Genomic DNA, 19,685 nt, shown 5'->3' with positions numbered 1-19,685 from the left:
CATTTGTTCCTTCTTGCAAATAGTCAAAGCTTGCTCACCTTTGTATACACTTGCTACTGAGGACACATCCAAAGAGGACTCTCAGAACCTTTTGGTGGATGTACAGCACTGGAGTAAGGTCTGCATCATGCAGATCTCTCTTAATGAAAAATATCTTTACTACTGAAATTTTTAGAATCCTCAGAGCTTCTTGCCAGAGAGATAACATACTATAAAAGTCTCTGACCGTGGTAAATTTGTGCCTGAACATTTCCTGTTCATGGTATTAAGACAAGGCTTTTTTGTGGGAGGCAGTTCAAAAAGATTTTGGGCTTTTCCCTTTCTGTGAAAGGCCCCAAGGTGTAATTCTGCACTGCCATTAACGAGGGCCTACAGGAGTTCACAGAGGTGTTGAAAAGGTCCACAGAAGCTCTTCTGGCTCTTGGAGCCCTCTCTCCTACACATTGATGAAGGACATAATAAAGAGCAAATAAGATGTTGGGATTCATGTTTGAGTGGACACCCTGGCTTTGACCATAAGAGGAGATGTGACACTTTAGGTCTCAGGTCCTTTCATGTGATAACCTGTATATCACCACAGCCAATGAAACAATGACTGAATTTCAAACCAAGTTGTCTTAAATCAGCACAAAAGACATTAAGATTTGTTCTGATGTGCAATGCCTGGGGAACTACAGGTGCTGGAGCAAAATGCATTTGCGCTGTGAACACAACTGTCCTTGCCCAGTGGATTTTCTTCTCTACTCTGAGTCATGGAGAGATAAATAAACACATACAGGGATATAGAAAAACAGAAATATAATTTTGCAACAAAATTTTCTTCCACTCAGATTCCTTGATAGAATTAATTTTTAATTCCAAGTCTACTTTCTTAATAAAGTACATCACTAGTCTTAAACACAAGACTTTTTGCTATTTCTGTAACAGACTCTTGTTTTAGACCACTCCAGGGGTTGATCAGGCTAAAGGCTAGACTGTACCTAAAAAATCCCTTTGGGGAGAAGAGAAATGAGAGCTCCACTAGTCCAGTGCAACATTCAGGGAAGATGATACTGAACTTTGGAACATACCCATGGACATACTGTTTCCTTAAATGATCCATGTTCAACAAAGTGTAAGGAATACGTATCGGACCTTTATAAAAATCCACAGAATGCTCCTTTTCTACCACCTTTTCCAGGCTGAAAATAGTTATCACAGATGTTCCTTTCCATGACATCTAACATGTTCTTCTTGACATTTTTTAATCAGAATTGATAACAACAGGTATGCTGGGAGTTAATGATACCAAAGATCTAAATGAGGCCTTATAGAAAAGCATGGTACGGTACAAGGATATTGTTATACAAACTTGCTATACCACTAAAATAGTGGCAAGCAACATCTCACCCTAAACATGGAAACACTTCTTTCAGACAAACTGTGGAAATTTAATTTCATTTTTAGTTGCATTTTTCTGTGTGACTGCCTAATAGAGTAGATCCTCGAAACATAATCCTTCTAAATAAATGCACTGTTGCTAAATGCATTTGCTGTGGCAGATGTCTGAAGTTACTAAATAAAGGATTTGTTCTAAGATTTCTTCTAAGTCATGCTTGCTTAGAGTTGCTGGCTTTAGTACTCTGGGAAGAGCTACAGAAGAGCCTGGGTTTTATGCTCTGTGTGCAGAAGTTAGGGATGATGGAGAGGGAAGAAAGAGCCATTGACTCTTGAAAGAACCAGTATCATCTTTAGGATGGAAGCACTGTGCCTCAGTGACTGACTTTGCAAGCAGATTGTTCCTAGAGATACATAGTGGAGCCTTCAGTCTGCTGTTTTCCAAAGGTTGTGCTTAATGGCACAATATTTCCATCAGTTTACTGGTAAAACTGAGGCCTTGGGAAACACAAAAGTGAGGCAGAAATAAAAGGTGAGGCATCAAGTTTCTTTCAAGATTATTAATATAGTTTGGAATCTCAATAATGGACTCAAAATATTTATCAAGCATGTTATCTGAGGTTACACTGTTCACAAAGGAATTACCTCCCTGAGATAAAGGCAGATGATACGTAGAAAAGAGCACACTTTTGTTCAGAGTAATAAAAAAATTATATGCTCAAATAATTGAGAACATTTTCATCATATGGAGCATGAGAAAAGAATGTGGCCGATTATGTCTAAAATACTAGTGGGAAGGCTGCCAGAAAGCCTCTTTGGCCTTTAAGAGCAATGCATTTATTGATTGTTCCATTTGTGTAACAGGTATGAAACTCCAGATGAGCATTTGGGCTTTTGGTTTGTGGCAGGCAGAAAATGAGACAGCTCCACCCATTCATAATGCAGGACTGCTGAACAGAAGTGATTGTATGGCTGGGAAGGTGGAATTTCTCTCTCAAATGTTTTGATCTCTCTAATTCAGATGTCGGTTTTAATCGGTGAAGAGGGATGTTACCCAATGTTGGTCTCTAAGTAGGATGAACTTGGAGGTTACCTGCCACTTTAAAGACTAAAAATTAATATTTAGATTAATAAATTTAGCTAAGATTAATCCTAATCTATAACAATGATCTAATTCTTTCTGCCTCTAATTCTCATCTAATTCTTTTTACAATCATGAAGTGGAACAAAACCAGGAACATCTAGATATTTGGAGACTGCCTCCCACATACAGGAATATTTTGGTAGAGTGGGGTTTTGGAGGCTTTTGCGGCATCTAGACTAGGCCAGGCTCTCTTTGTAGCCAACAAGAACCAAACAATATTTTCAGAAGCTAATTTGCTTAAGATAGGTGTCTAAGATAGGAAAAGAGAAAAAAGTCTTTTGCACTGTGTTGAATATTGAGAGACTCTAGACACCTATTTTGTGCTAGATATACATTGTCTGGACATCTAAAGATAGGTGAGAGGAATCTGAAGTATGATTTTATATATATTATATATATATATATAGTTTATTAGTGTTTTTTGTTCTTACTGTGATAGCCTCTAGGACCCTGTTCTGTGCTAAGAAACCATTTTAGAAGATGCTGTACAAATGAGAACAAATTATTGCTTTTCCTCCTAGAGGGTGTATAGCTAGCTACCAGACAAGATAAAAGAGGGTTACAGATAAACAGGGATAATAAATTGAGATAATAAGGACAAAATAAAATGGTTTTGACCTATTTGTAAGGTCAAAGGTCCACAGACTAAAGCTAGCTTACTGCATTGAAATTTTTCTTAGGCATCAAAACAAAGAAGGTCCAGAGATAGCTCTGCAAATGTTTACTGACCACTTTCCCATAACAAAACTAAAGATGCTGAAAATTTACCAACTAAAAGATGAAAGTCATCACCAGGGACTGAGGAAGTCATGGTGAGAATCTGAAGAGTGGGTGAAAGACGAATGTCAGGAGACAGAGAGGGGCTCTACATATCTGAAAAATGGAAACAAGTAGCTTATGACCGATGACATGGAGCTGGCATGAAAATTTTAAGAAAGATAAGAAACTGTATTTATATTAGCAATGCCAGACATACAGATGCATTATAAATGCCTGAGACTTAATGTGATTTACTAGAGAAGTCAGGTTTAGATAATCATGTTTTCTGTGTGCGTGACCACTTTGCTTCCTCAGTGGATGTGATTTATTTCATCAACCTTTAGACATCTCCAGTATAGAAGTCTACAGCTGAGTTAGTTGCTCTAGGCTTTATTTAGAGAAAATGAAGTAAAACAGACATTTGTAGGCTTTTGTGGATATAATCTATTTTAGATAAGTAATACAGGATGAAATGATTCACATCCTGGAAGTGTCCATTTTTCTCCATATGCTGTCAAGGGAGATGCGCCTCAGTATCTTCAATGACATCAAAGCAGTTAATTTCCCAAATTTAATGAAAATGACCAGCCAGGCATAAAAAGAACACATTTTTGGGGGTGGAGGGGAAGGGAAGAGGGGAAAGGAGTCTAGTAGATCAACTTTTACTAAACATTCAATTCACATGTCTTTCTTAGATCTTCTTTTAACAGTAAGTCTAATACTGAATTTTCTGATTAGGGATAACAAGGTATTTCAGTTCAGTGTAATACTAAAATGAATTCTGAGGACAAAACAGTGCAGAGTAAACAGAAGAGCTCACCAAAAAAAACAGTGGGTTCCTCTCAAGGTTCAATACTGGATCCAATAATATGAAATGTCTTCGTTAATCACCTGGGTCATGGGACAGAGTACACCCTCAGCAAGTTTGCACATGACACAAAACTGAGAGGAGTGGGTCATACACCAGGTGGTTGTGGGGACCTCAACAGGATGGAGAAATGGACCAACAGGAACCACATGAAGTTAAGCAAAGGGAAATGCTGAATTGTGCCCCCGAGGAAGAATAGCCCCATACATTAGTATATGCTGGGGACCGACTGGCTGGAAAGCAGCTTTGCAGAGAAAGACCTGGGGGTCCTACTAAGCAACAAGTTGAATATGAGCCAACAATGTACCTTTGTGGCAAAGGTGGCCAACTGCACCCTGGGCTGCAGAAGATAGAGCGTTGCCAGCAGGTCAAGGGAGGTGGCCCTTCCCCTCTAGTCAGCACTAACTGAAGTGCTGTGTCCAGTTCTGGGCTCCCTGGTACAAGAGAGAAATGAACGTACTGGAGCAATTCCAGAGAAGACCCGCTGAGATGATTAAAGGATTGGAACATCTCTCATATGAGGAAAGGCTGAGAGAGCTGGGTCTGTTCAGCCTGAAGAAGACAAGGCTCAGGGTGGATCTTACCAGTATGTACAAATACCTGATGGGAGAATGTAAAGAAGATGGAACCAGACTCTTCTCAGTGGTATCCAGGGAAAGGATGAGAGGCAGTGGGCACAAACTAAAATACAGGAAATTCCATCAAAACTTGAGAAAAAACTTTTGACAGTGAGGGTGGTCAAATGCTGGAACAGCTTATCCAGAGAGATCGTGGAGTCTCCACCTTTGGAGGCATTCAAAACCCAACTGGACACAGCCCTGAGTAGCCTGCTCTAAGTGATCTTGCTCTGAGCAGGAAGATTAAACTAGATGATCTCCAGAGGTCCCATTCCAACCTCAACTATTCTGTGATCCTGAGATCAAGAAAACTAAGGCCTCCAGCAAGAACAGAATTCTGTGAGAGGGAAAATTTTAATTGAAGATAAATGAGATCCAAGGTCTAGAAATGGAAGGCATGGAAATTCAAAATAGAAGTGCTTTATGAAAATAAATGTATAATATCATTGGCCTCTAATAGGAGACTGAACTCTAGAGCCAGAGAGGCAATTTCTAACCCTGTGTTCATGCAATTCATGTTTCTGACAGTCAAGTTAAAACCACTTGATATAGCCATCTTTTATCAACCCTGATACACATTTTAGCAGTTAATTTTGCTTCAGAATCTTGAGGGGAGTGTGTCAAGTCCCCTGTGCACAGGGAGGCGGTGGTCCTTCCACGAGAAAAGCTTTAGTAGAAGTCCTTTATATACAAGTTAAAACAGGAGGAACTGGAGACCCATGCCCAGTCTGAGAGTTATGATATCATGATAATCACAGAAACTTGGCGGGAAAACTCATATGACTGGAAGACCACAATGGGTGGCTACAAACACTTTCAGAAAGATAGGAAGGGAAGAAGAGGAGGTGGAGTTGCACTTTATGTAAAAGAGCATCCATAGTGGCACCAGGAAGGGCCCAAAAGAGCACCCAGGAAAGTACAAGTCCATTAGTCGTACTTTGGTTCCTGGGAAAGTAATGAAACAAGTCCTCCTAGAAACTACTATTTACCAAATGAAGGAGGTTATTTGGAAAAGCCAGCATGGATTTACCTGAGGCAAATCATGTCAGACTAACCTGATCACCTTCTACAACAAAATAACATATTCTATCGACATAGGGAGACCAGTGGATGCTGTTTAGCTGGACTCCAGCAAAATTTTTGATAGTTTCCCAAAGCCTTCTCCTGGACAAACTTGCAAGATGCAGATTGGATGGGTGGGCTGCAAAGTGGGTAGGAAATTGGCTAACAAGTTGCACTCAGAGGGTGGTGATCTGTCACAAGATCACCTGGTTAGGCTGGCAACCTGTCACAGGTGTGTTCCTCCAGGGATGGATACTGGGCCTCACGCTGTTCACCATCTTCATAAATTGTCTGGATGATGGGATTGAAAGCATCCTCACCAAGTTTGCTGATGACACCAAACTGAGTGGTGAGGTGGACACATCAGAAGGGAGAGCCAACTTAGAGAGAGACCTGGACAGGCTGGAAGAGTGGCCTAGCAAGAACAATATGAAGTTTAACAAAGTGCAAAATCCTGTACCTGGGATGATGTAACCAAAGAGCCCAGTACAGGCTAGGATCTGTGTGGGTGGGAAGCAGCTTTGCTGAAAGGGACCCGTTATCCTGATGGAGAGGAAGCTGAACATGAGTCAGCAGTGCATTGCTGCAGCAACAAAGGCAAATCGGATCCTCGGCTGCATCTGCAGGGCCTAGCAGAGATAGAGATGTAATCATCCCACTCTACTCAGTGCTTGCCAGGCTGTACCTGGAGTACTGTGTCCAGTTCTGGTCTCCACAATTCGAGAAAGATGTGGACAGACTGGAGAGGGTCCAAAGGAGGGCCACAAATATGATCAATGGGCTGCAGAGCCTGTCCTATGAGGAAAGGCTGAAGAGCTAGGTCTTTTCTCCCTGTAGAAGAGAACGCTCAGAGGGGACCTCATCATAGTATTCCAGGACTTAAAGGGCTGCTACGAAGTGGACAAAGCCTGTCTTTTCATGAGGAGCCACATGGAGAAGACAGAGAGCAACAAGTACACGTTGCCCCAGAAGAGGTTTCATCTTGACATAAGAAATAAATTTTTCACACAATCATTCACTGGAACAACCTCCCCAGGGACATGGTAGAGTGTCCCTGTTGCTGGAGGTTTTCAAGATGCAATTGGACAGGGTGCTAGATAATCTCATCTAGGCTCCCTTTCCCACAGAAGGTTGGACCAGATGATCTTTCGAGGTCCCTTCCAACCTCAGATGTTCTATGATTCTATGATAATAAACTATAGGAACAATTTATGAAGTGTCATGCCAGAATGTCTATTCCCAGAAATCCTATTACAGGATAGGATGTTGTTCTGAATCATTCACTGGGGTTTAAGGATAGCTCTAACACTTGAATGGAGAGTTGATTCAAGAGGTCTCAGTGTATATTAGGCAGAGATATGAATGAAATGAGCATAATAGGATCTAGTCTTTACCTCAGGATCCATGGTTCCCTGATCACCTGAATGCAGTCTTTTCATTAGTAATGGTTATAATGATTATGTTAGTAACACTTGTTTTTTCATGCAACAATTAGAGATTCCCACTGTAATTAATTAAATTGTCATATCTGTCAACACATAAAATAAGACAAGTCTCATTTGGTGCCTTTCCAGTGTAAACAATATAAAAATCACACAACCTTAGAACAGTTTTGGTTGTACAGGACCTCTGAAGCTCCTCTGGTCTAACACCATGTTCAAAGCTTCGCCAACTTGAAAGTTAGATTAGATTGCTCAGTACCTCGTCCAGTCTTTAATATTTCCAAGTATGCAAAATCTACCACGTCCCTAGTGAATCTGCTTCAGTGCTTAACAAGCCTCACTGTAATAATTATTTTTCTTTATATCTAGTTAGGGTTGCAGTCTGTGGCCCTTACCTCATGTGCCTGTTGTAAAAGAGTCCTCCTCTGCCTTTCCCCTTGCTGACATAGTGGCCCTTTGCTGGGCTTACTCCAGTTTGTTAATATCTTTCATGTACTGGGGACTCCAAAACTGGACACAGTAGTCCAGACACAGTTTCAGAAGTGCGGAAAAAGTAGGTATAATCACTGTTCTCAGTACTCTCACTACGTAGTGGCTAACGCAGTGCAGTGCATGGTTAGCCCTCACTGTTGCAAGGCTGCACTGTTTACTCACACGCAACTTGTCGTTCACCAACAACCTTTAAGTGCTTTTTGTTAGAGTTGTTTCCTAAGACAATTGGTCTTTCCCAATTGTTTACTTCCAGATCATTTCTGTCAAATTACTTCTCCATTTTTTTTGAGATTCCTCTGAACAGCAGCCTTATTATCCAGCATATTGACTGCTCCCTGCAATTTGGTGTCAACCACAAATTTGCTGACAAGTGTGTTCCTTTCCATATAATTACAAAACAACAAATCACACCACTACCATTTTGTCTGGTAGAGCCAATATACTGGTTTCCCAGGCAATGAAAAGCTAAAGATTGTTTTGAAGGCACACTTCACAAGGGACTAAGGTAGGAGTTGAGTGATTGCAAGGAAGGAAGACCTGAATTTAAAAAGAAAAATAGCAACGTTTTATATAAAAGCAGGCAATGACAGGTGCTCTGGTCAGTAATTACTTGAGATTAATGTGGACAGAAACAGTCGATGTGCACACAAATACCCTTCTGATCTGGCAGTATTTCCACCTATTCTCATCTTACTCCCTGTACCCGGAAATGTTATATCAAACTACTATATGTATTTTAATGCTAGCGCACACAATAATCTTTTAACCTTTATCCAATACTGGGTAAAAGTATCAATTACAGAAATATCCTTGTCTCCTTCTTTGACTTTTATACTATAGAATTGATGTAAAGAAGCCATAGCATGAACAGGAACTTGGCCCAAGACTTTTTTTACCCCCATGGAAAAATCAATAGGCAAGATTCCATCTTGGTTACTGCAATGTCAGTCTGGAGACATGTCAGTAGCCAGCTGAGTTTATTTGCATTGCTGGAGATTAAGATCAAGTCTCACTACAACTGGATGTGTCAATCATTAGCAGAGAGCCTTTGTACCTGGCATTCACATTGACTGCAAATTTCACATATAAGGACCAATACATACAAAACTCATTTCAGATCTCATCTCTTCCAATACAAGAAGAGGAAATAAAAATGGAAAACAAGCAAACAACCTCCTTCTTGGAAGAATGTGGACTTGACAAATGTGGTGCTCTACCTGGTCACTATTTAAATTTTATAATACCTGTGACGCTGAGTCACCTTGTCCTATCAGGAAACAGAAGAGCTATAAATCACCCTCCAGTGAAGAACTCTGGTCACTTCCACAACCAGCTGAAGAAGGACAGAAGAAACTTCCGATCTTCCTGGAAACAAAAGGTAGGATTTAGGTTGATTTGTTTGTTTAAAGTATTGCAATTTTTTCATGGATTAAAATGCAGCCTATTGTAAGAACCCTTCTTGAACAATCTAGGACAGTTGCAGAAAGAGGATTTTACTCAGTGAAAAATAAGGGTTACATAGGCAATAGTGTAACATGAGCTGAAAAAAAGGGAAGCAAAATTGGTGAACAATCAAAAACAGATGAAAAGCCACCTGTATGCAAGAAAGCAGTAGCTTGGCAGATTATATGTACATAAAGAAAGAGGCAGAGACAGACCGAACGTATTGAATTGGATATATATTCAGTTCAGTATATTCTATTGCTATATGTAGCTATCACCACTTATTTTCAGAGTGAGGAAATTACCACCTAGTGCAACTTACCACTCTTGTGCAAGGTGGCTGCTAAGTAGGACTTTGTGCAACAAGGCTGTACAAGTGAAATTACAGCTAGTGTTATGCCATTCCAGGTGTTTTTCAAGGATAATAAAAAATAATGGGAATGTTCTTTTGTAAGGGATATTAAATTGTATGAATAATTTAGGATACACTTTTTTTTTTTAGGAGGAGGGATAGGAAAAACATATTCACACAAGTTTGCTAAACTCATACAAACTAGGGATGCTAAAGCACCATCTTTCAGTGGCAGATCCCTGTACACAGATGGAGTTGCAGGAAAGTCAGTAAGACTTGGCACGTGTCCTGATTTATGTTTGATTGAGGGGGAACAGGGGAGGGGGACAGAGAGACTGATTTTAGGACCAGTGCCTAGAAATTAATGCAGAGCAATTAAATTTACATCTCATAAACTATAAACATTTGGTTGAAATCAGTGGGATTGCCAAAAGTATGTTAATATCTTGGAGCAAGAAACCCACTGGGTCTTAAAAAGCATTCCAATGGCATTCTGAAACTTCTATCATGTATTAAATTACCAACTCTATATAATTGTAAGTTAATTCATAGAAAATATTACAGTGAATGAATACTTTGCCCATGTCTTTAAGTCAGCATCTTCAGTCTGGTTTGCAAAATAGAAAGCTTCACAATTTCAATGAAGAGTCATTTTTCCTTTGAAACAGAGAATTTTTTTTACATATTTTAGGTGCAAAAAGGGTTGTTTTCAATTTGCATATCATCACATTTTGCACTCAAAAGACATATTTTTGTTTGTAACTTGAGTACAGCTAAAAATAACCCCCACCTCTATTTACTTTCTAGTTAGAAATTAAGTGAAAAGAATAATTTTTCATATTATGGGGAGTATACTCTTTTATTGCGAAACACCTAGGTCATATACACTGCAAAGTTTTGTAACACCTCTGAGAAATAAGTGGTAGAAAAGTAAGTAAGAAAAATCTTCTGTGATCCTGAAGCACTTTAAGGAGACATAGGTGATGTCAAAATTAAACATAAGTGACATAAGGCAACACCAAGAACAGGAAATCAATGACTTATACTGTTAATTACCAGTATGTTTTTCCCCCAGATCAGCTAGATCTTCCCACAACTACAAGTGCTCGGATTAAGCCACCCTATTTTGAAGGCTGTGAGAGTTTAATTGTACAGATGTGGCCAGTCTGTCCAGTCTTTTGGCCTCTGAGCTGCAGCTGCCCATAGTCACAGTCCACTTCAACTGGCTTTGCTCCTTAGCAGAGCTGGAGCAGCATCCCTGCCTACAGGCTGAGGACTGTGGGTTGCCTCCAGCGCAATGTAAGCAAGCTGGTGAGGAAAATGGGCCTTGCTGTATCATTTGGAAAAGGGTAGTTTTTCTTAGCCACATGTCCTCCGTGAACCAGAGCACCTTGTGTTTTATATAAACTGGTTGCCTCAAGGTAAAGGGGTTTTGCTGAATATGGAAAGATCAGCAAATCCTATTGGCCTTTCCCCAAGAATAAATTAAGACTAAAACCAGAAGCCCCTCAAAACCAAATAAGAAGTTAAGCTAATAATATACCTCCGTGGCAACATACCCATAAATTCCCTTGGAGTGGGAGGCTGGGAAAAATGCCAAAATAAGTAAATTCCATTCTAGTCACCTGCTTGCCTGCCCAAGGTACCTAACCAGAAACAAGCTGAATGTAACTCCTATGACTGATTGCAATCAGACACCAGAACTTTGAAGTGACCTATTACCTCCTGGACCACTGTAGTGCAACGGTACGGCTCTTTGAGCCTCCTAAGCAAGTAAATTCTTGGAGTCCAGAGTCTCGTGGTTGCTGCTTCAATTAGAGAAGGCTCTCATTTCCGCTGCCATTCCACATGACGTGTAATATAATCAAGAGTTGTCTTTAAAAAAATAAAAACAAAAAAGGCTTTCTGCAACAAGTCTTCCCCAGGAAGCCAGTGCTGGTCCATTTCTGGTCCAGCCAGTTCTGCCTCAGCTTGTGTGCAAGGCTGCACAGTCCTGGTCATTAAGGCATTGGAATCTGGACTCGGACACCTAAGTGTAGAGGTCTGCACATGGGCTGAGTGTCTAACACCCCTTTCAACCAATGCAGTTCATTCAAAGCAGGCGATAGGGAGTAAGGAAAGTTTCAGACTAACGCAGAGAGAGAAACAAGCTAAAAGCCGCATCCCACCTCAACCATTCCACAGTGTGGCAATGAGCAGAAGGCTTCCTACAGGAAGGGAAGCACAAATGTCCTCCTGTACTGTGAATTCAGGTGACGGTATTTGGCCAGGAGTACAGCTGGAAGTCAGACACGTACAAAGGATTTGATTCATAGAAATTTTGAAATGCAGAGGAGGAATGAATTTTATTTTTTTATTTCTAAAAATGGGAGGAGGAGAGAAGGAGGAGAGAAAGAAAACATTACCTTGCTACTTGAGAAAAACACAGGCAGTACACAGAAGAGAGACGAATTATGTATTCAGAGAAATGAAAGCTCCATAAAAAATAAATTAAATCCTCATTCTCCCTTTTTCAGAGATGATTCTGCCAGTGGTGTTCCTGTGTCTCGCAGCTGTGCTGCCTCTGTCCACTGGAGAGGTAGGATCCACACTTTGTACTCAGAAAATCTGAATGGGACCCAAGGCACTTGTGGTCTGACTAAATATGGCTTTTCCTATGCGTACCAATCTAGGATCCAGAAAACATTTATCCTTGAAGTCTGTTTAATTTCAAAGCAGTAGACTGGTTCCACACTTGCACACAAAACCAGGCTCACTGTTACTTATAAGTTGGGTCAGAGATAACCATATATTCCAGAAGCTCCCATACGCAGATTCAGTAATCTGGATCTCCCAAAGATCCATCTCTCTTCCCATTAATTCTCCACGCTTTTACAGGCAACAGTTACCTAACTCTCTCCCTTTCTTGTCCTACAGGTCCTGAGCTATGTGCCTCTCTTTTCTCACAGTCCCATCCTCTCAACATGTATCCCTGATTTCCCTCAAACAGCTAAACAAACTAACATACTCAACGCACACTCAGAGTGGTCCATCCCAACCCATACTTAGTCTGAAGTTTCGAGTTTGCTGCTTCTGCTTCAGAAACACTAATGTGACTGAAGGCTTGACTACTTTCCCCCTAATTCTCCAATTTCTGCTCTTCATGCTGCAATCTAGAAGACTAGTGAGAATGGTTGTAAAGAGGAGTCTGAGTAGTTCACATGGCTACTTTTTAATTAGAAAACACATGAGTAGTTTGAGAAATGCTGTCAGTTATGGCAGGAGTGGAAAAAAAATTATGGCATGAAAACCATAGGCACACTTTTTTGTTCAGTGGGATGTCCTGATGAAGTACCGCAAGAGGTCTGTGATGATCCTATGATTAAACAACAGGTTCCTTCAATAAAAAAAAAACATTGATAGGCATGTTTAAAACACTGAAGAAGAGGAAAACGTCATAAGTACATTCATGTCTTCAGCTGATCTTATTTCCTCAAAATCTCATGAAGGAAACTATAATTATAGTAAATTAAGCCTGATTCAGTTGCCTAAATTTAAGAGTCTACAGGCACATGAGATGTCCCAGGATATCTCAGCCATCCACAGAGGGTTGGCAGATATGCAGGAACCAGTGTTATTACTGCTAAGCTCTATGCTGTGGAGCCACTTAGGGTTACTCCACATGGAAGCACCCCTGGAGATACTTAGGAGACAAAGCATATCACAGTACTTTCTCCATCACAAGGATCATCTCCTTGGTTGATATTAGTATTTTGGTATTTTAATATTTCCTATACAGGATTCGGGATTTAGTTGCATTTCAAATAAAAAAGAAATATAACATGTTCTTTCAATTTAGGAACCTGAAGGTTTCATTGCTCTGTCAACTAGCAAAGCAGATCAGCAGAAGCTGATTGTTGACAGACATAATGCCCTCAGGAGACAAGTAAAACCAACTGCCAGCAACATGTTGAAGATGGTAAGTTGTGTGCTGTAAATCTATTTGCAATGAGTAATCGATCCTATGAGAGATACAGGAGTGTATATAAGATAACATTATTTTATTTAGCAACAAATTCACCCTCCAGACCTTTCCTAAGGATTGAGCATGGCTAGCACCAAGAGAAACATAAAGCTGGGCAGGTGGAAAAATAAGTCTGGAAATTTTTTTTATGTATGAACAATAATGTCTCTTTCTTTTGGAGGAAAGAAAAGGAAAAGGAGGAGCCATGGCATTGTTCATTTCTTTCTGATTACATCAGTCTTCACAGTTTCTATTCTTCTCCTGGGTGCATAGTAACTTTGTTCCTACTCCCCCTACCCCCCAAAAAGGGGAAGAAAAGGATTTCGTATATGATTTTTTCTGATTTGAAGTGTAACTTCTAAACGTTGTTCCTTCATGAGGTGTTATTAATTGGTATGTGTCTGAATGACTAATATTTTCTTCTTTCATTAAGAAATGGTGTCCTTCAGCTGCAATCAATGCCCAAAAATGGGCCAATCAATGTACTTTAAGACACAGTCCTGCTGAAATGAGGAGAACCAGTAAGTGAAGCATGAGTGTTAACTGAATAATGTCATACGTTATTGATGTGAACAGTTTGGTTTTTGTTTGGGTTTGTTTGTTCTTTTTTTTTTTTTTTTGAGATGTCATTTATATTCAATGTGATTTTGTTGGTGCGTGGGACAAGGGCAAAATTCTAGATATAAATCTGTCCAGTAGTGGGAAAAGTTCAATCTCATTCTTGTCCCAATTGCATCAGTTTTACCTAGGTGTATCCCATTTTCTTCAGTAGGTGAAAAAAATAGTAGTGAGAAAGTACATTCTCTCAAAATATCCATCAGAAAGAAGAGAATGTAAACGCAGTTTACTGCAGAAACCAGCTTGCATGTGCTGGATAAAACTGTCTGGGAAGGAAGGGACAAAGGGTGAAAGTCCAAAACCAGCTGGTGGTGCTAAGTATAATTTCTAAGACAAGACTCATAGTTTTTAAATCCCCTGGCAATTTGCAACCCATAACTATCTTGGAGGCTCATTTAAACACTTCAGTCATTGGATATTGAAGTTACAGCTATACTATGTTAATAGTAGCCATGACCCAAAGTGGTGTTGACTGACTTCTGTCTATACTGTATGTAAGATGTGGACTGTCCTTCAGTCCCCATACTTTCTGCCTAAAAGCCAAATCCTCTTGTTCTTGCTAAGGTGAATTCCAGATGAGAACTAATGCGTACGCAGTAGGGTTGGACCTGAATAAAAACAGTAGGTGAAGACAGTGTAGACACCTTCTTGTGTACCAGAAGTAACCTTTGAATTATTGGGATTTTCCCAAGATTACTGAGCTGTGACCTGAATAATAACTAGGTTGCTAACTTTAAAATAGCAAAATTACAGACATGAATCTGTGGTGCACATGTGGAGGTGTATCTACCGATATGCAGAAGGTCTGTCAACAACCAAACTACCAGCCAAACAGGCTGGCCATGCTGCAAACTGGTCAAGTGACAACTTCAGTATTGACAAAGGGTGATGTCACTGAACTGGGAAAAAAACCCCACCCTGCTGTCACATCTGGGGTGAGAACTTCCATGGAAATCATATGACCTTTTGCCGTCTTTTTCTCACATGTGTATCTTTTATGCATTTCTCAGTACGTTTCTCTTTTCAGATGTACAATGCGGTGAAAATCTCTTCATGTCATCCGCCCCTTTCTCATGGTCAGATGTTATTCAGGTCTGGTACAATGAGCAGAAAAATTTCATATACGGAACTGGAGCAAAACCACCAGGTGCTGTAATTGGCCATTACACTCAGGTAGATACAACTTTTTTACATTTCAGGCTGAATAAACAAATATCTATGTTAGCTAAGCAACATTTACCCTCTCATTATCTTTAAAGGGAATAAGTACAATGGAGACATGAGAGTTATTCTGACAAAACAAGATGAAAACTTTCAAAGTAACAGAATTAAAATGAAAATAATAGGGTAAGTGTCTTTACAGAGTGAAGTGTAAAGATACTGGCATTTCAAAACTTCAGGAAGAAACAAAGGGAAGAACCTTATTTGTTTGTTTAACGTCTGAAAATTGCTCAGACACTAACATCTGAAAATTGCTCAGACACTGGAAGAATAAGGTTATTAAAGTATCAGGAAGGAAATATAAATAGGCTTGTTGCAGTCTACAGAGTTCCATTGACTCAGAGTTTCTGGTTGGACAATGGCTTGTGATAACCTCCTCTGTTCACCTGCACGAAACACAGCATACAAAATTTTGCATCATGATTCCTCCATCTTCTTCAACAGTCTTAACTGAATGAAAACATATGTAATTGAGACAGTTTAACTCAAACATTTTAGATATATGTGTGATAAATTATTATCATTATATCTTAAATGTTCTCTGGTTCAGTGGTCAAAGCAGGGCAAAAAAGTGTTTTTCCAGCAAGGTGGGACTTATATTTTATTATAAAGGGTAAATAAAGTGACTTAACTTGGTTGTAATGTTTCTGTAATGCATATTGTACTTAAATGATTTTCAAATGTGTATTTTTCATTCTCCCATGATTTTTATTCTTATACCTACAGGTCGTCTGGTACAGTTCTAATCAAATTGGATGTGCTGTCGCTTTCTGTCCCAACAGTAAATACAAATACTTTTATGTCTGCCAGTACTGCCCCATGTACGTATTGATACTGATTCTGGAACTTCTTATTACATTATCAAAATTAGTCAGGAGCTGGTGAAATTTGTAATAGGGCACATCATGCCTAGCTGAGGAACAGGTTTGAAGAGTGTATTAGGAATATGAAAAGACAGAAAAATACTCATCAAAAGAATTGTCAAACAAGAAAAAGCATAAAACACATAAAAGTGATGCTGATTTTCAGCTTAAATTTCATTTGGCTAAAAATACTAATTTTCATAATAGTAAATATGAAAGACATTCTACTTGAAATCTTGGTTCAGAAAGGGATATATGTACAGTACAGTGAAGACTACAATTAATACCAAAAACTTTAGTGGGAATTTTAAGGCAGAGTGATGATTTCATAAACTGCGTAAAATTAATTTTCAATTTCACATTGTAATACATTGCAGAGGGTTGACCTTGGCTGACCATCAATAGCCCACCAAGCTGCTTTATCACTCTCCCTCCTCAACAGGATGGGGGGAGAAAAAATATGACAAAAAGCTTGTGCTTCAAGATAAGGACAGGGAGATCCCTCACCAGTTACCATCACAGGCAAAACAGACTAAAGTGGGGAAATTAATTTATTGCCAGTCAAACAGAGTAGGATAATGAGAAATAAAAACAAATCTAAAAACACCTTCTGCCCATCCCTCCCTTCTTCCCAAGCTCAACTTCACTCCTGATTTTTCTACCTCCTCCCCTGCAGTGGTGCAGGGGGATGGGAATCGGGGTTGCAGTCAGTTCATCACATGTTGTCTCTGCCTCTCCTTCCTCCTCACTCTCTTCTCCTGCTCCAGCATGGGGTCCCACCCATGGGAGACAGTCCTTAACAAACCTCTCTATCGTGGGTCCTTCCCACTAGCTGCAGTTCTTCACAAACTGGTCTAGCATGGGTCTTTTCCATGGGGTGCAGTCCTTTAGGAACAGATTGCTCTGGCATGGGGTCCTCCACAGGCTGCAGGTGGATATCTGCTCTACCTTGGACCTCCACGGGGTGCAGGAGGACAACCTGCTTCACCATGGTCTTCACCACAGACTGCAGGGGAATCTGACCTTGGTGACTGCAGAGTTTTTTCTCTCACATATTCTCACTCCTCTCTTCTCGTTGCTGTTGCACAGCAGTTTGTACCCTTTCTTAAATGTTTTATCACAGAGGCACTGCCACTGTCAATGATTGGCTCAGCTTTGGGCAGCAGTGGGTCCAACTTGGAGCCTGCTGGCACTATGTCTGAAATAGGGGCAGCTTATGGTGTCTTCTCACAGATGCCACCCCTGCAAATTCGCCCCCGACCCACTCCCAAAACCTTTCCAGATAAACCCAACACACATATAAAAATTGTTTGACATATAACCAAAGACTGAACGCAAATTAATATATATATGCATCCATATAATTAAGTTTTATTCTCAGATATGTTATAGTGACTTTATAGCTTATGTTGGTAATGTTGATATTTCAGGGGGAATATACTAAGTTCAATTCGGACACCCTACAAAAAAGGAAAACCCTGTGGTGATTGCCCTAAAGCTTGTGAGAACGGATTATGCAGTAAGTTTTAAGCATTTTTATTGTGACTCAGGTAAAGTCGATGCTTTAAAAAAAATCCCAATTAATTTATGCAAATGGAAAGTTTTTGACATTATTTGTTCAAATACCAGGCCAAAAGCACTATTACAGAACCATATTTCATCATGCCAGGTGCTTTACCTAGGTGGAATGACCTGTGGAGTGAAACCAAAGAAGAAGGAGTCTATGATAAGGGTGGGCAAATGTTAGACAGTAGTTGGTGTACATTGGGAAGCAGATACCTTCCACTTCATGGATCAAGATACTCATATGGCCTAGATACCTTCATTAAAGATGACAATGTCTGGGTCTCTATGGAAACTCTCATGACTACTTCCTAGTGTAAGAAGATGCATTGACTACAGTGAGGTCAAAGATGCGTTTATACCAATGGTAGCACAGAAATCTCAGCTCCAGATTTCCAGCTGCAGTTTATATGCTTTTCCATACCCAGGAGAGGCAATTCTCATCCTTGAATCTCGGAAATGCCAGGGAAGGAGGGGACTTCTTTATCTTTTTTTCTTCTTCCTCCTCTGAACAACGGTGGCTGATCAGGTAGCAGTAACAACACACTTGATAAGAGCAAGTAGCAAATCTGAGTTTTAAGAATTCTAACAGAAAATAAACATATACGGGCTGAGTCTTGTAACGCAAAACTTAACTTCAAATCTAACTTCTGTTACATAATTAACCTAATTCTCATTATGAGCCATAGTATAAATGTAGAAATCTTCAAAACAACTTGCAAGTTCAGTGAGACACCTCCTTGAAAGAGCTAAGAATTTTGTATGTGTGGTCAAAGGTTTTGGATGCTGCTGTGGAGTAAATGGCAACAAAGAGAAAAAAAATAAAGAGAAAAAAAATAAAGAGAAAAGAAATATTGATGAAAAATTATTCTGAAAGGAAATGCTGCATGTTCTCATTCCACCATTTATGATTAATTTTGTGTTTCAATTCATTTTCAGCCAAGCTTTGAAAGTTTGAAGATGTTTATTCCAACTGCCTTGGCAAAGTCTCCTGGACTACCCATAGCTTCTTCAAGTTCACTGCCCTGCTACCTGCTAATGCAAAACTGAAATAAAATAACAGGATCAACTTTTCCTTTCCTGGACATCCATCTCTTTAGGGACTTCTTTCACAAAAACAGATTCCATCCTGCCTCTCCCACATATGCAGAAGGACTAACTTCAGTCCAGTAACTCACACAAGAAAAAGCTGTAGGAGAATGTATATTTCTATTTGTATAATGGTCTAGAACATAGTGGAGATCTTAACTGAAATTTGGTGTTTGGGTACCAGATATATTTAATGGTTAGCTTCTCACATCTTTCTTTTCCCAAAATGTTATCTAAGGAGCATTGTTTAAAGTTCTGTGGTTCCATATGTTTCATATGTTCTTAGTATAAATGGATAGTCCTTGGTCATGCAACTAGTCTTAACTTGACCAACATTTTGAACTATTGTACTGTTAATAGGACCAGAAGATAAACAGGATTACCTGAAATATGTAGTTCTTAAAAGGAATTAAGAGAGCAGTGCGGTTTCCACTAGAACTATTCTGGTTTAGAATCAGTATCTTTTGCTGACATACATTCTACCGTAAAATGCTTAGTTGTATTTAAACATAAAAAAAAAAAAAAAAAAAGTGTATTTCATTTAAATTAATGATCCTGCTTATAGTACAAGATTGCACTTAGCATAAGTACACGTAACCAAACCTGCCCTCTAATGGAAAAGAACTGTCTGAGAAAAGGCCTTAATTCACAGAAATATATAGCCAAGGGGAGAGGTCTGTGCATTTGGAAACTTTGAGTTTAATAACAAGTAAGGGTGTCTTCCAAAGTTATTTTTTTAATATCTGCTTTTGCTCTATCTATCATTAAATTA

The 19,685-nt window shown here is 39.5% G+C and overlaps 1 protein-coding gene across 1 annotated transcript; it reads left to right on the top strand.

Annotated features, from left to right (window-relative positions):
* Positions 1 to 8,964: 8,964 nt before the first annotated feature.
* Positions 8,965 to 18,774, top strand: LOC309587387 (cysteine-rich venom protein TEL1-like; the record flags this gene model as incomplete). Its single annotated transcript, XM_082305504.1, has 8 exons — positions 8,965 to 9,139; positions 12,073 to 12,134; positions 13,395 to 13,514; positions 13,993 to 14,080; positions 15,205 to 15,350; positions 16,125 to 16,219; positions 17,692 to 17,780; positions 18,764 to 18,774. 8 exons carry the CDS (start codon positions 8,965 to 8,967, stop codon positions 18,772 to 18,774), a joined length of 786 nt encoding a protein of 261 aa, XP_082161630.1.
* Positions 18,775 to 19,685: the final 911 nt, after the last annotated feature.

This window comes from Platalea leucorodia (genome assembly GCF_965183815.1).
Source record: "Platalea leucorodia genome assembly, chromosome: 3".
In the NCBI taxonomy this organism is placed as follows: domain Eukaryota; kingdom Metazoa; phylum Chordata; class Aves; order Pelecaniformes; family Threskiornithidae; genus Platalea; species Platalea leucorodia.
The sequence above is the reverse complement of the archived record's forward strand: the minus strand, read 5'-3'. Positions and strand labels throughout refer to the sequence as shown.